This window comes from Triturus cristatus, chromosome 3_2 (assembly GCF_964204655.1).
Source record: "Triturus cristatus chromosome 3_2, aTriCri1.1, whole genome shotgun sequence".
NCBI lineage: Eukaryota > Metazoa > Chordata > Amphibia > Caudata > Salamandridae > Triturus > Triturus cristatus.
In genome coordinates, this window is record NC_140584.1 from 1,228,465,065 (window position 1) to 1,228,482,700 (window position 17,636).

The 17,636-nt window shown below is 44.9% G+C and overlaps 1 protein-coding gene across 2 annotated transcripts in view; it reads left to right on the plus strand.

Moving 5' to 3' along the window:
• The window catches only part of LOC146859526 (CD5 antigen-like), a 692,104-nt gene that overhangs the window by 222,218 nt on the left and 452,250 nt on the right, over positions 1 to 17,636 (plus strand). For both annotated transcript variants that reach the window (XM_085650237.1, XM_085650236.1), the window contains one exon: positions 794 to 1,108. In XM_085650237.1, coding sequence (XP_085506363.1) covers positions 794 to 1,108 — 315 coding nt within the window. The remainder of the gene's footprint in view (positions 1 to 793; positions 1,109 to 17,636) is intronic.

Below are 17,636 nucleotides of genomic sequence, written 5' to 3' on the forward strand. Positions count from 1 at the left end.
TATCATTATGGGATGCTTCACTCTTACTATCATTATGGGATGCCACACTCTTACTATCATTGTGTGATGCCGCACTCTTACTAACATTGTGGGATGCCACACTCTCACTATCATTGTGGGATGCCGCACTCTTACTGTCATTCTAGGATGCCGCACTCTTACTATCATTGTGGGATGCCACATTCTTACTATCATTGTGGGATGCCTCACTCTTACTATCATTATGCGATGCCGCACTCTTACTAACATTGTGGGATGCCACACACTTACTATCATTGGGGGATGCCACATTCTTACTAACATTGTGGGATGCCGCACTCTTACTATCATTGTGTGATGCCGCACTCTTACTAACATTGTGGGATGCCACATTATTACTATCACTGTGGGATGCTTCATTCTTACTATCATTGTGGGATGCCTCACTCTTACTATCACTGAGGGATCTACACTCTTACTATCATTATGGGATGCCACACTCTTACTATTTAGTTATAATTCAACTGAGCTTGAATAGACTGTAAATTTTATTACATTTTGCAGCTGTTTTTGCTCTATTTATTCATCTGTTTACAATGAACCACAAAGAGACTGGGCCTATGTTACTTTTGTTTGACATTTGTATTGATATTTTCCCATTGTACATGTAGTGTTTTATCTAATGATTTGCAATGATTTTGATTAATCCTGCAAAAATAAAGAACCATGAACCTTTCAAACATATTTATAATGTTGACACATTACCTGATTTTGCGACTCTTGCTTGATATCTGTCCACTTATGCTGTTTCCAGGTCCTGATGAGGTCCGGTTGGTGAACGGCGCCTCTCTCTGCTCTGGAAGAGTGGAGGTCAGGCACAATGGTGTGTGGGGGACGGTGTGTGATGATTCCTGGGATCTGAATGAAGCTTCAGTCGTCTGCAGACAGCTCGGATGTATTTCAGCGGAAGAACATGAGTACAATCCAACATTCGGAAAGAGTTCTCTGCCTGTTATCATGAGTAATGTCCAATGCAGCGGAGATGAGGTTGCTCTATGGAAGTGTCCACAACAAGGCTGGGAACACAATACCTGTCCTACCGGAAGGGACGCTGGGGTGACCTGCACAGGTAAGGAATGGAAACCAAGTGAAATAAAGTTATCTTTTCTCAAGAAATGTAATGAACGTACACTGTAAACACATATTTGAGGCTAGATGCAAAGTGAAAGATTGCAACAAGCAATATACTCTGACTGCAATAACTACAGATGTAAGTTCTAGACTGGCTAACCCTCTGAAAACTCACAGATTCGCATCGAACTTAGAGGCAGCAGACACCCTGACACCGGCACTGTGGCACCGACTCTCATTTCTGCACAGAATAAACAGAGCACTCGCTTGCCAGCATCAACACACAGATTTGGCACTACTGAACAGCATTCTGCACATAGCTGCTAGATTTGTCTGGAAGTAGGGTTTTGGATATGCCAGGAAGAGTGGCGATTTGCTGTGTGTGCGTATGGTGGTTGTAGTGTGTGTATTGCACGGTGCTACCAGGTTCGGAGGAAATACCCTATAACCCCCGTATAAGTATGTGGATGTAAACCCACACAAGTTACTGAAAAGCCGAGTCCTGGGCACACGTTTAAATGATAAAAACAATGTTTGTTGAGGTTCTGAGCATTTGTAGAGCTGTTATTAAAGGTAAGGTTGCTGTTTTTGGGGCACTGAGGGAAGGATACAAATATGAGGAGAGAGTCTGAGGGAGCGGTACAGAAATAACAAACAGCAACGCTTATTGTGGTGATGGGTGATGTGGGATAATTAGTGATAAAGCATTATAGGCATGTAAATGTTATCCAACCTAAGAAAGCGAAATCCAGCATGCTGTACATGTAACATCAACAACAATAGAAAGGGAAACAGGACACAACTTGAATAGTGATATTCTGACCATACTCCAGACCACAATCGGAAATGGAGTAGTTATCGGTACAGGATATTATAGCGCCGTCTGAAGGAAAAGGGTCAAGACAGTGACTGAATCATAGAGGTAAACGGTTAACAGGGTAAGGGGGACAGACAGAGAGCGATGCAAGTAATTTCCCATCATCCACCTGCACATGAAGTGACATGATTGGCTTCCTGTCAAACTGTCTTCACGTAATGGAGGCTGTAACGCAGACGTGCTGTGCCAAAAGCATGTCAAAGCCAAGGATCCCTAACCTTCCTCCCTCCCTCCTCCCCCCATCGCCACCCCACCTCACCACGCCTGAGCCCTGGTCATATCTACCAGTGCGGCTGCTGAGCTTCGCCACCCAACACTGAAGGTGCATTCTGCTGCACCATCTGCCATTTCACATACACTCTCCCACACCCATCTCACTCCTCCCTCACACCTCACAAACCCAACATACTCAACACACGCCCAAACATACCTGACCCCCCTTACTACACCACACCACACCGCTCCATATCCTTCAAACTTTTCAACATTTGCTCCCTCGCTAAACACACCAACGAAATGTGGGATCTGTTACACAAGCACTCACCAGACCGTCTCTTTCAGACAAAACCTTTTTAACTTCATCGTCTGCTCACGTTATTGCCATGGCAGTCCCCCTGGATACAAGATCTCAGGACAAGACAAACAGACCGGCGGAATCACTGTTATCTTCAAAGAATCCATCCAATTCTCACCCACCTTGGAGAGCCACCACCAGCAACATGGAACACTTCAACTTCAAACTCCTCATCATTGTGAACTACATCCTGGGTGGCACTGTTATCTACCGCCTTCCCAACCAAGCGCCAGCTTCAGTGGCACCATTGCAAATGTTGCCACCTCCATGATTCTTGACTCAAGTGCCTTTATTTTACTTGGTGACGTTAACAACCAACTTGAGGACCTCACTGATTTCAGCACAGGCAACATCCTCAAGGGCCTGTCCAACCTCGGACTCTCTCAGTGAGTGGACCCCACACATGCTGTCAGATAACAACTAGACCCCATCTTCGCCAGCTTCAGCAAACCCCCAGTAGACAAGCTGTTGGGAAGAATAAGCCCTCTCCTTGGTAAAGACGTGTACCCCTGCCCTGAGTATCCAACTGTATTATTGTCTGTACTCCTAATGCTGACTTTTATGTCATAGCCAAACATGGATCATGTATGTGCGCCAGAACATAGGCCTGTCTCATGGTCTGCACTCATGTTGGACCGGGAGGGGCTCTTAAAGCACTATTCATATAGTGGTGGAAGGCTTCTGTCTTCAACAGTAGGTAAACAGCACAAGTGTAGTAGTGGCAGCATACCCTGTGATGTTTATAAGTAGTGACTAGATCTTTTTATCATCATAACTTTGCATGTGTAGAATTAGAATTAAAATACTTCTTTCATAAAAAAATAATATTTGGACATTAATTTATTGTGGGCGCTGCGTGCACATCAAGGTAATTGTCATGTCTACTAATCTATATCTACAATTCCCTCCGAGGTAACGTTGACTGCTCCGGCTATCTTACCAATTTAGAGTCAGGTGAAGAAGGAGGCATATGACCCAGCTGAGTGGGATCCATAGTAGGGTGGGCCCCAGGACAGCAGGAGAAAATGGCCCAACCACCTTGGTTAGCCCCGGTAACCCCTGCTTGCCCCATGGCCCTCTTATTGGGGTTCTGACACAAGCCCATCACAAGATCTCAGAAACATCTTGCTCTACGGACTCCTACACCACCAGCCTTGACACAAAAGCAAACTTCCCAAATCTATCACTAACTTCAACACCTAGATCACCGCCTGCGCAGATACCCTGGTGCCTCTCAAAGCCATAACAACAAGACGACAAGCAAGCTGGAAAACATAAGAGCTCAGGCTCACCAAATGCCACTGCAAAAAACATGAAGGCAGGATGACACTTGAAAGAGCATCGGCAAATCCGTCCTCAGATGCTACTATCAACCAATCAGAACCACAGAACGCTCCATGGCCACCGACCTCATCGAAAGCAACTCCAACAAGACAAGGGAATCTTTCCCATAGGTAAATGCTTCACCACTTCGGCAGCAAGCTGCACCAATGTAACCTCCTCTCAAGACCTAGGCACCCAGCTGTCCTCATTCTTCACAAACAAGAAACAAGATCACCAGCATCGATGAAGACCTTCATACAGCAACAGGTTACCAAATGATCTACTTGCCGGTTGGGTGCTAAGTCCCCTCCCTCAGCAATGGATTGTGATGCACCTTCACCTTGTATCAGAGTGTCTCGCCAACCTTGGTATCCAGGCAAACACTATATCAACAATCTCAGCACGTGAGCATGGAGAAGATTGTATTTGTGGTGTGACACATGAAGTGACAACAGGCTGGATGATGCTAGGACCTGGGGAGGGATTGCAATCCAGATAAATCTGTTACTTCGTTGTAGGGTCCAGATGAAATCTTCTGTATTACTTACTTTTACAGGAAAGTTTAAACACACGACTTGAAAAAGTCCATAGACTGAATAATTGCACAAAAAGATACAGTATTCTCACTCAAGAAGCATAGGAATGTTAAAATATTTTTTCTGCAAGAAATGCACTTAGAGCCAGAAGAAACTGAAAACATTCATAGACGACTCTACTTGGCCTCCTACCCAATCTAATCAAAGATGGAAGAAAACGTGTTTATTGAATCCATAGGCACCGATGTTGTGAAACCTTCTATACTTATTCTAGCAATTTGGGCCGGTTACTTCAATGGCATGACAGGAAAGGTTCAGGATCGGACCCCTCCAATGAAGAATGCTCACACTTGGTTAGTGAAACAATTACGAGACATGCCTGTGCAGATTGATCTAGTCAATGTTTATCTCCTGCAAACCCCAAGAGGTGGTACATGCTGTTTTTACTCTGAACCACAGAGATCATCTACAAGGATTGACCGGGTTTTTATTAGTAGGGAGAAACCTGACTAGTGTGTTGGAATGGAGAATTCGGGCAGGACTGTGTCATTCCCATTTAACCGAATGTACCCAGATGATGACTCCGAGTTGAGGCCCTGGGGGATTGCGCCTTCCAATCAATTCTTAAAGAGGAGCTGAGTGTGCATTTTTACATGAAAAGTAATAGGGTAGGACACTAAAATGTTATAATTACATATTGTCCTATCTTAATATTGAAGCACAAATATGGACAGAAATATCAAAGGTCAAGCATATATAGGAAATTATAGGTTTATTTTTCTTAACTCTACAGTTCAGCTAAATGTATGGCAATTAAACAATTATAAGTACAGTCACCTGCCCATAATCAGGGTTTTCAAGACTTTTCAGACACTGAATTTGCACCATTCACCCCAAAAATCATTAATCATTAAGATTATCTAGGAAAAATCAATCTTCCTTGCCTCATGGGTGAACAGAGAAATGTTAGATTCCTGGCTCAAGATGGAAGAGCTGAATGCCTCATTATAATAATCAACATTTGTAAAGCGCCAACAATCACCCGTAAGGGTCTCTAGGCGCTGGGGTCCGTCGGTAAGATTAAGCAAGCTATTGCCCAGAGTCACATGGTGCTGGGCTAATCTGCCGCCGGCGCCGGGGATCAAACCATGATCCCCAGATTCCGAAGTCAGTCGCCCTGGCCGCGGTGCCACACCTCTTCCCTAATTAAATATGCCTAAAAATAGTCTTTCACCGGAGAATGCAAGCTCCCGTTAGAAGGTAGTTCTAAGTCGAAGACAGAAAAATGGGTCCGGGGCATGACCACAGATCAACCCACTAGATTGAACATTAGTAAACAAATGTTACTTTTCTTTCTTAGACATGTATATTTTAGAAAAATTTTGTCAGAGTCTAAACAGCGATCTCAAAATAATTTGGTTAATTTTTCTAGCTTCCCCCATGTACCTTCATGGCCCGCCCAGGCTTCTTCACAGCCTTCTTAGATGTAGAATCCTGGAGCTGCGCCTGATGCAGCAGCAGAACTGCCACGCCGTACCATTCCTGTGGCAGGCTTATTTCCACTTGAAGATTCTCTACTGGCAGCCAATCCCCAAAGTGCATATGAACTGGTCCAGAAGAAAATATACCCTATGGGGCAGATTTAAAAAAAATACATGTAATGAAGCGGCGCACCCAAAGAGGTTGCAGTACGTTGCGTGACAGGGAGGGAGCAGGAGATCTCCATATCTTTTATATGGCTATTTCCTCCCCTCTCCTTAGCGCCGGCACTGATTTTAGCTGCCGAGTGCCAAGCACACACCTCAGCGCCATAGCGCTAGGGTGTGTGCATGAGTCTAGCATACGTTTTATACAGGAATGGTATCCTTCCTGTACAAAACACCATGCCTAGACAAGTCTAAATGTTTTTCCCAATTGTATGTGTGCTGCACAGTGCAGCACGTATGCAATGTCGGAAAAGAAGAAATAAAAACATTTCTCCTGTTAGCGCCTCCTTTGAGGTGGTGTCAACTTTTAGCGCAAAACCCTGTCTGCAATTATTTGTAGATAGGGTTTTGCATCAAAAGACATAGGTGGTTGTATGGGAATACAACCTATGTAACGCCCCGTTGGTGCTAAGTGAAGCTAAGTAGTGCTTCTCGTGGATTTGCGCCACTTTTAGGGTACTTTCCAGCACATACCAAGTTTTGCAGAGGAAAGTAAATTACCCCCAAAAACTTTTGTGCTGGTTAGCATCACTTTTGTGATGGTAATCCAGCCCAACATGTTTGAAAATTTAGCCCAAAGGAGCAAATTTTTAAAACATATAGGCAACGCAGCACCCAAAGAGGCTGTGCTGCGTTGCATGACAGGGAGGAAGCAGGAGAGAACCATATCTTCTGAGATATGGCTCTCTCCACCCTCTCCCTAGCACTGGTGCTGATTTCAGCTGCTGAGCACCACACACATACCTTAGCGTCATAGCGCTAGGGTGTGCGCCTGTGTCTAGCGTAGGTTTTTTATTGAAAGGGTACCCTTCCTGTACACAATACCATGCATATGTAGGTACGCTGCACAGTACAGCAGGCATGCAACGTCGGAAAAGGAAGGAAAAATAAAATTAATTCTCCTGTTAGCGCCTCCTCTGAAGTGGCGTTAGCTTTTGGTGCAAACCTCTGTCTATACTTCTTTGTGTATAGGGCTTTGCGTCAAAAGGCATGGATGGTTACATGGGAATGCCCATGTACCACCCATGTAAAGCCCCCTTGACGCTAAGTTTTGCGCTGGAAAGTAACTTTCCCCCAAAACTTTTTTTGCTGGTTAGTGTCACTTTTGTGATGCTAAACCAGTGCAAAATGTTTGAAAATCTATCCCTAATGGCAGATTTTTTAAAAATACACGCAATGCAGCACCCAAAGAGGCTGTGCTCTGTTGCGTGACAGGGAGGGAGAAGGAGAACACAATATCTTCAGAGATATGCAGGGCTTGAAGTGGGATGAAATAACTGCTGGGGCAGGGGGCAGGGCCACTGTAATTAAGGGCGTGGCCTAAAAGACTTAAGCTTCAAATCTGTGCTTAACATAGTGTAGCGCCCAACTTGTATTTTGCTGTTTCTGTCATTGCAGTGAGATATATGATGCAACAAGTAACATTGCACCTACAACAAGTCGGGACTATTGGCTTTGTCAATGGTTGTTAGTTGCATAAGATAAATAAGCAGCAACTATGACTTGTATATGACATTGAAAAACCTTCCACTTAAAGCCCTGGTGACACAACGACAATGTTGCTGCTCCCGAGTTTCAAAAAGAAAAGGGAAATCCGGAGAGAAAATGACTCTCTTTAAAGGATTTCCCTTCCCCTACCACGCTCACATGGCATGACGTCATGCCGTAACTTTCCACTAGTGAGAAGTGAGCAGTTCAAGCACGCACACATCGATGTGCTGCTTTCACTGCAGTCCAGGAAAAACAGACCGCCTGTGCCAGGGCACAAAACAGAGACCGATAGAGACCCGTTTCGAGGCCCCCCTTAGAAAACTGCTTGTTGCTCAGCACCGGTAAGACCCGGCCCACTTAAAGCCCTGGAGATATGGCTGATTCCTCCCCTCTCCCTAGTGCCAGTACTGATTTCAGCTACTGAGTGCCACGCACGCACTTTAGTGCCATAGTTCCAGGGGGTGCGCGTGAGTCTAGCATAGGTTTTGTATGGGAAGGATACCCTTCCTATACAACATACCAGGCTAGACATTTCTTTTGTTAGCGGCTCTCTTGGAGTGGCGTTAACTTTCTGCGCAAAACCCTGTCTACAATTCTTTGTGGATAGGGTTTTGCGTCAAAAGACATGGATGGTAGCACAGGAATGCCCATTTACCACCCATGTAATGCCCCCTTGAAACAGTGTTTCGCGCTGCTTTGTGCTACTTTTAGGGTATTTTCCAGCACAAAACAACTTTTACGCTTTAAAGTACATTTGAAAAAAGACATTTTGTGCTGGTTAGCGTCACTTTTGTGATGCTAGCCAGCAACAAAATGTTTGAAAATCCATCCCTAAGTGTCCTTGCAACAGAAAAGATGAGAAAACCACTTGTTAAAAGGGTAGACAAAAACCGAATGTAGTGATAGTGACGATACACTGGCCTCTAAATGAGAGTTTTCATTTATTTGGATTTCTATCGTGCAATGTAATTGTCGCAATTAAAGAAACAACCTGTACAAAACCATAGTTAAAGATAAAAAGCTATTGAAAAAATAACCAAGATATCAAAGAACTGTAAATTTACAATCTGAGAAGGGCTTAAAAATATCGGACCCTTATAATGTTGCGTTATTATTATTCTCTGCAAATGATTGACATGTGCCTCTAAATATATCATGATATTCGGGTGTTTTGCTGACATTTAGTTTAAAATTGCATGATTCTTTCGATACCTGTTAAAAGAATTCCAAAGGCTCCGCCCAGCCTTCCTGTGCAAAGAAAAAGAAAGGGCTCAGGACGTTTCCATGGTCAGCCAAAGGCATAAAGGAAGGGCTCAGGACGTTTCCATGGTCAGCCAAAGGCGTAAAGAAAGGGCTCAGGACGTTTCCATGGTCAGCCAAAGGTGTAAAGAAAGGGCTCAGGACGTTTCCATGGTCAGCCAAAGGTGTAAAGAAAGGGCTCAGGACGTTTCCATGGTCAGCCAAAGGTGTAAAGAAAGGGCTCAGGACGTTTCCATGGTCAGACAAAGGTGTAAAGAAAGGGCTTAGGACGTTTCCATGGTCAGCCAAAGGTGTAAAGAAAGGGCTCAGGACGTTTCCATGGTCAGCCAAAGGTGTAAAGAAAGGGCTCAGGACATTTCCATGGTCAGCCAAAGGTGTAAAGAAAGGGCTCAGGACGTTTCCATGGTCAGACAAAGGTGTAAAGAAAGGGCTCAGGACGTTTCCATGGTCAGCCAAAGGTGTAAAGAAAGGGCTCAGGACGTTTCCATGGTCAGCCAAAGATGTAAAGAAAGGGCTCAGTACGTTTCCATGGTCAGCCAAAGGTGTAAAGAAAGGGCTCAGGACGTTTCCATAGTCAGCCAAAGATGTAAAGAAAGGGCTCAGGACGTTTGCATGGTCAGCCAAAGATGTAAAGAAAGGGCTTAGGACGTTTCCATGGTCAGCCAAAGATGTAAAGAAAGGGCTCAGGACGTTTGCATGGTCAGCCAAAGATGTAAAGAAAGGGCTTAGGACGTTTCCATGGTCAGCCAAAGATGTAAAGAAAGGGCTCAGGACGTTTCCATGGTCAGCCAAAGATGGACAGAAAGGGCACAGGACGTTTCCATTGTCAGCCAAAGATGCAAAGAAAGGGCTCAGGACGTCTCCATGGTCAGCCAAAGGTGTAAAGAAATGGCTCAGGATGTTTCCATGGTCAGCCAAAGGTGTATAGAAAGGGCTCAGGACGTTTCCATGGTCAGACAAAGGTGTAAAGAAAGGGCTCAGGACATTTCCATGGTCAGACAAAGGTGTAAAGAAAGGGCTCAGGCCGTTTCCTTGGTCAGCCAAAGGTGTAAAGAAAGGTCTCAGGACATTTCCATGGTCAGCCAAAGATGTACAGAAAGGGCTCAGGACGTTTCCATGGTCAGCCAAAGGTGTAAAGAAAGGGCTCAGGACTTTTCCATGGTCAGCCAAAGATGTACAGAAAGGGCTCAGGACGTTTCCATGGTCAGGCAAAGGTGTAAAGAAAGGGCTCAGGACGTTTCCATGGTCAGCCAAAGGTGTAAAGAAAGGGCTCAGGACGTTTCCATGGTCAGCCAAAGGTGTAAAGAAAGGTCTCAGGATGTTTCCATGGTCAGCCAAAGATGTACAGAAAGGGCTCAGGACGTTTCCATGGTCAGCCAAAGGTGCAAAGAAAGGGCTCAGGACGTTTCCATTGTCAGCCAAAGATGTACAGAAAGGGCTCAGGACGTTTCCATGGTCAGCCAAAGGTGCAAAGAAAGGGCTCAGGACGTTTCCATGGTCAGCCAAAGATGTACAGAAAGGGCTCAGGACGTTTCCATTGTCAGCCAAAGATGTACAGAAAGGGCTCAGGACGTTTCCATGGTCAGCCAAAGGTGCAAAGAAAGGGCTCAGGACGTTTCCATGGTCAGCCAAAGATGTACAGAAAGGGCTCAGGACGTTTCCATGGTCAGCCAAAGATGTACAGAAAGGGCTCAGGACGTTTCCATGGTCAGCGAAAGGTGTAAAGAAAGGGCTCAGGATGTTTCCATGGTCAGCCAAAGATGTAAAGAAAGGGCTCAGGACGTTTCCATGGTCAGCCAAAGATGTGAAGGTTCACATGTCTGCATAACAAAGGCCAAGTAATCAACTTGGCTGATACCTGCTGGCCGTGACTGTCGGAGATGGGGGGATGGGCCCTCCTGCAGCCAATACACACACCTTGGCTACGTGAGCAGACAGAGCAGGAGGCCAGGAGCAGTGGGTGCGACTCGCTGAAAGGCTGAAGATCTGGTCAAAGCGTTGTTTTGTCTCTGCTCATAGAATAGATGCGTGTCAGTGATTATAGCAAACACGTTTGTCCAAGCTCACGAAAAACTCGTAAAAAGTATTGTTTTGAAGTTCAGTAAATGGTGAGCAGTAACATTCCTATAAAGGCAACAGCAGCCTACTGTGGACATTGGAATCCTGGTTTGAGTCCCAGGGTTTGCTAAACCTCCCGTGATTATGGAAAATGTATTAATTCTCTTGGGGGCATATCTACAACAACCGGCGATAATTATCGCTAAGCGCACTTAGCGCTAGGATAATTATCGCCGGCTAGCGTGGATTTTTATCGCTGAGATAGCGTGCTATTAGCAACGCTTATCTCAAAAGCGATAAAAATCCTCACGCTAACTGTCTAACGTGAGATTATCGCTGGAAACCCAGCGATAATCTCATGTTAGCTTGTTGATAGGGACTGACAAACTTAGCCGTGTTATCGCTACTTTTCTTGACGCTATGCTTCATAACGTGGGGCTTGATCATAGGAGAAATGTCGCTTAGAGACATTTCTCCTATCATGTCAGGTCAGGAATGCCCTCTTTGCATCTCATTAGAGAAACAAAGCTGGGCGTTAGGAACCCTGACGCTAAAGCAAGGTTTCACGCAGTAGCGTGACCTTGCTAATTTAGCAATAAAATTATCGACGCTTTTCGGCCGAAAATGGCTGCAAAAGCGGCGATAATTTTTTTTTGCCTGCTTGTAAATAGGCCCCTTGGTGTCTTAGAAGAAAAAACACAGCCCAGCGATGTAATGCCCTTGGGTCAAGTTTGCACTAGAAAATAAATATGCCAGTGGCTAAGGCACCCTCATGATTTAATAAGTGCTAAGCACCTTGTACAACAGCATTTAATGAACGGAACAGGACAGTGACTTCACATGCTCAGGCGTGCAGAAAGTTTAACACCAATCCTTGTTTTGTTTTATTTGAAAGCACAAATGCTTTCTTTAGTTTTAAATTCATATTTCAGCTACTAGCCATTATTTTTCCTTTGAGTATTTCAAACTCTCACATCTTCTTTTTTGGGTCTTTTTGAAGGGGGGTATATTTTTTTTAAATTAATCAAATTACTACTTGCAAAAAGTTGCTGCTATTTCCAACAAGCATTGGCATAGCCAATAGGCCTCACCTTTGGGACCTTATGTTTAGCCAGAGCTTTTGTCTTTCCCAATGTCTTTAAGCTATGTTTTAGAGCAGCATAGCTGCTGTGCAGCAAGTTGAAAAGTTATTATAAAATATGTTATAAGCATTTAAAAGTTATTATAAACAGTGCTATAAGCATTTTTGGGACCACATTGTAGGCAAAGGCAACATGAGAAGATAATAGCCAAAATCGCTCCGACAAAGGTAAGAACCTTCCATCCCCATATAGACAGTATGTCCCCAAACCATCCTATCAAAGACCAGTTTCCTTCATCCTGATGGACGGACTCGGCGATCTTATGCAGTTTAGAGATGGCTTGGTATACTGTAGGGGCGTGGTCTGGGATATAAATGCAGCAACTTGATCCGATCAATTTGCATGCGCCCCCACGGTCAGCAAGAATAATGTCTAGTACCATTCTGTTCTGAAGCGTGACGAGGCGGTCAGCAACGAGTTCTGCAGTGAGATTACTCAAAGCTCCAGCTGTTTCATTGATAGTGGCTTCTACAACTCGAATTAGTTGCCTTATGTCCCTACTGTTGGCTATTGGGCCCCAGAATGGGAGGAGTCCTTTCAAGACGTCCCCGGCTTCCTGTCCTGACGTATCCTGGTCAGATGTCACCCCTCTTTTCTGTAAATGGTGTTTGGCATCAGCTATGTATGTAGGGGGCAACAACCAAGCGATATAACAAGTGCCTCTCCAGCTACCAGGTAGAGAAGTATAAGCCTTATTCCCACATACAAAGTATGTATTACGTGAGGGAACCATGCGAGGCCAGTCTGTCCCATTGAATGTCACAATATGTTGGCAGTTGCTTGTACCCTTATACTCTGACCCCCCTTTCCTAATACAGAATGGGGCTTGTCCGGGTACCACTAGAAAAGTCTGACCCTTCCGAGATGTTTTATTGGAGGGCAGGAAGTACAAGTCTGTAGATCTGGTTTGACGATCAGCATATTCTGATTTCTCACTACTCGTCCCATATACTCTTTTCCTGTCCCACCAGCATAAGTGATACATATGTACTCCCAAGCTCCTTACGTCTTGGGTATCACCATCTCCAGAAAATACCCAACTGGCACTCAGTTCCCACAATGCACTACAAGAACCATTAAATGAAAAAGGAAGGGTAATATATGGCATTCCAATGTGCACTGAACTTGGCAGGAGGCCACAAACCCAACAGTTTGTCGCATTAGTCGCCAATTGATGTTGGTGTAGCATAGAAACAAATGTGTTGTTACGGAATTCGCCCCTTCTTGACTCAACATGAGGTGGTAGAGTGACAAATGTATGCATCTCAATGGTGATGTTGGCAACAGGCTGCGTAAAAAGTGCATGTAAACCCCATCCTATGCAAGACAATATAATACATATTACAATCAATACTATTAAGACTACTACAAAATGATTATGCAATAATTTACAACGCTTCGTGTTCATTGTTCGTGTTTTGTTCATTCCTTCTTTAACAGTCATTTCCATCTCTAAAGGTTGCCCGTGATGGGAGGTTGCTTCGCTCAGCTGTGATTGTCTGTAGTTTTGTTTACTTTCCTACAAGTCCCACAGGTCTAGTGCCACAACTTGGGTCACAAGTCTGAGACTTCAGTCACGGCCCTGCAACAGGTGGAAATCCGATAAAAACAAACAAAGTCAATGAGGTACTTTTGAGGTATTTCTATTCAGTCTGGCCCTCAAATTGTATCTTTGGGAACCAGGTACAGTTTGCTCTTGGAAAAGGAGATGTGGTTCAGTAGTGTCCAATTTTGATGACGATGGTACAGTTGTTTGTAAGACCTCGCCGTAGTTTTTCTGTGGCTTGGCAGAGTCTAGGTGTGCATCGCTAAACAGTTCAAATCTTGTTATCTTTTCGTTTTCAGAATCGCCAATTGAGTTACGAACCCATTGATCATAAGGCAAAGGAAGGGGCACTTTCTTGCAATGTACCCCATGTACCCAGTTCTTTTTGCCGACGACCTTTGCTGCAGTACGCGTTGCTAGAAGTACTTGGCAAGGTTCTCTCCAGCGAGGTTCCAAATTCTTTGACCGCTGGAAGTTTTTAATACAGACCCAGTCTCCTGGCCGTATGGTATGACCAGGATCCGTTGAAGCCTGAGGCAAAGTATCTTGTACCTGTTGGTGAAGGACACGTACCTTAGTTGTGAGATCATGCAAATAATCAATTAACAATGGATGCTCTATCTCGGAGTATTTCGTTGGCCTTGGGACTCCCAAAACATTTGCCGGGTGCCCAAACACAATCTCGTTGGGACTAAGCCCCATACGGGAATGGGTGGTTGTTCTGGTTGATAAGAGAGCCAAGGGCAAAGCATCAGGCCAAGCCAGACCCGTGCTGGCTTGAATTTTGGCAAGCTTAAGCTTGAGAGTGCCATTATAGCATTCCACCAAACCTGCTGACTGAGGATGGTATGCTGCGTGGAACTTTTGTTTAATGCCAAGGCCAGCACATACTTTCTGCATGATCTGACCCACAAATTCACTCCCGTTGTCACTCCAAATAATTCTGGGTAACCCAAATCTCGGCAGAAACTCCTTCAGAAGGACTTTTGCCGTGGATAAAGCAGTATTATCTTTCAGGGGATAGGCCTCTATCCTTCGGGAGAAGGCACATACTATAACAAGAACGTACTTCAGATTGTTAGATCGTTCCATGTGAATGTAATCTATTTGCAACACCTCAAAAGGGTACGTTGGGGGAGCAAAGTGGCCTGTTGGTGTTGCTGTTCCCTTTCCTGGATTATGCATCAAACATACAATACGGTGCTTAACCAGATTGTCTGCACATTTAAGTTTCCCCACATTCTGCCATACTGGGGTCAGAAGTTTGCATATTCCTTTTGCGCTGATGTGGGCTGGACCATGTGCCATGGTCACTATTGGTAGCACATAAGCATCTGGTAACAACCAGCGTTGATGCGCTGACAAATCTGTCCAGCACCCTGTCACATCCAACCTTCCCATACTTTCTTTCCACGTACTTAATTCTTTCTCTGTGGCTTCTGCCTGGATCATTTTCACACTGTCCACAGTATTCTCACACATCCCACCTTGTGCAACCCATCTAGCAGAGTCCATAACATACATGCGACTAGTGGTGTCCTTAGCTGTCTCTTTTGCTATCTGGTCTGCAAACGCATTTCCTTGACCTACATCATCAGTGATCTTCCTATGTGTGCTACACTTCACAATTGCTATCTGAGTGGGCAAGGTAAGCGATTCAAGGAGGTCCTTTACTAATTGGCCATGCTGTATCTTAGTGCCATGGGACGTGAGAAACCCTCTTTCCTTCCACAGGCGCCCAAAACTATGGGCCACTCCAAACGCATACTGACTGTCAGTAAACACATTCACCCTTTTTCCTTCAGCCAACACACATGCTCTAGTCAGTGCTATCAATTCAGCTGCCTGGGCTGAATTATGCATAATCCGTGCTGTTTCTACAACAGTGTACAAGGTAGTAACTGCATAGGCTGCGGTTGTTTCGCCATTGGGAAACTTAAAACAGGAACCGTCCACCCACAGGGTTCCATCCGGGTCCGAGAGTGGAGTATCCTTCAAATCAATTCTGCCTCTTGTCTCTTCCTCCGTACGGAGGAAACAATCATGTTGCTCTGGTGTACTATTTTCTACTGGAATTGGCAACAATGTTGCCGGGTTCAGGACATTACATCGTTTAATGTGTATGTGGCTAGCCAAGAGTGTCAGTTCGTACCCCGAAAGGCGGGCACTCGTAAGGTGTTGCGTCTTGGTTCTGTTTAGGAGGGTGTCTACCGCATGCGGCACCATGACAATGAGGGTATTATCTAATACCAATCCGGCAGACTGGCGAATGGAAACTGCTGCTCTCAAACAGCTAGGTAAAGCCTAGCGGTAAAGGCATAGAGTCGAGTTGTAATTTTAATGCTTGACTGTAAATAGAGGGGCTCTCGCAATACCCTTGAGGAGCTCTCTTGAACCGGAAGCTTCGGCCTGCTAAGGAGAAGCCAAAAATATCCCTACTTTCCTCAGCAATAGGTATGCTGAAGAACGCATTTTTGAGGTCAATGTCAGAAAACCAGGAAGCTGAGGCAGGTATCATTGTCAATATGGCATTAATGTCTGGGACAACAGGGAATTGAGGCACTACAATCTTATTAACTTCTCTGAGATCAATCACAAACCAATAAACAGGTGGCTGGGAGGGGTCGGTCCGTTTAAAAACAGGTAGAACAGGGCTATTGCATACATTTCCCCTAGTCTCTTCGACCACACCATTCTGTACCAAATCATGAACTATAGTCAAAAGAGCCTTTTCGCCGTCACTGGAAATTTTATACTGTGGGATGCGAGGAAATTTAACATTAGGCTTAATCGTTACAATATAGGGCGGAATTTGTAAGAGGCCCACATCATTTGGGCCGGTAGCCCAGAGGGTGGCGGGAAGAGACTGTAATTCAGGAGGGAGCTGGTCTTTAGACAAATACATCGGTGACGTCAGTTTCTTACCTAGGGTAAGACGTACCCCGGAAGGGGAGCAGTGCAATGTCGCATACAATCTCTTCAACAAATCCAAACCCAACAAATTTTCACCATAACCAGTTGTTAGAAGAAGCGGGGCCTCCAATTTGTAAGGACCTATCGAAATGGGCAAAGGGCGTGAAACTGGGTTTTGAACTAGGGCACCAGAAAAACCCACAGAAACATTTGTACAGCCAGACAAAGATGCCCCAGGGAGTTTAGAGTGAATCATAGAGCTCTTGGTCGCACCAGTGTCTAATAGGAATGGCTCTGTAACACCTAGTGCTATCACATCAACATAAGGCCCGTTCTGGTCCACTGGAACTGATACTACTCCCTTACTTTGTCCAAGGCTGTCCTAGCTAGATTGGCCATTCTGGCTCCCATCCTCAGTATAGTAATCATCATTGTAATAGTTGGTAGACTGAACATTGTGCTGATCAAAATAATTCGTGGAGTTTCCAGGGGTCATGGAACTTTGGTTATTAGGCGGTGTACCCCGTCCTCTACCCCTGGGTGTTGACTGGTAACCACCCCGGCCTCGTGATCCGGGGGTGCTACCCGTATGTTGTAACAAAACCGGGCAATTATACTTTAAATGGCCTTCCTCTTTACAGTAGGCGCATTGATTCTGGCCCAGTGGTGGTCGGAGAACCAAAGGCCCAGGCCTCTGCAACTGTCTCTGAAATTGTGGAGGCGGCTGATATTCCTGTTGGGCAGGGCGAGGAGGATAAGCTTGCTGCAAGAGAACTTTCGTTTTCAGCTCTTTCCTCTTTTTATCAAGTTTCTCTTTCTCCTCTTTATCCCTATTTTCATAATACTGGGCAGTGGCCAATATCTGGGCAGAAGACGATACAGCCCACGCACTTTCGGAATTCTTTAATTTATTAGATATTTCCAGAACCAAATTAGACACAAATTTATCTACAAACAGTCGTTGGCCACCTTCCGTGCTCATATCCTGACCACTATGGTCGGTAAACGTCTCCTCGAAACGAGTGAAGAAATCAGAGACATTTTCATCCGCTTTCTGCTTACAAGCTGCTAACTTATCCCAATTAACTCGCAGAGGGGGC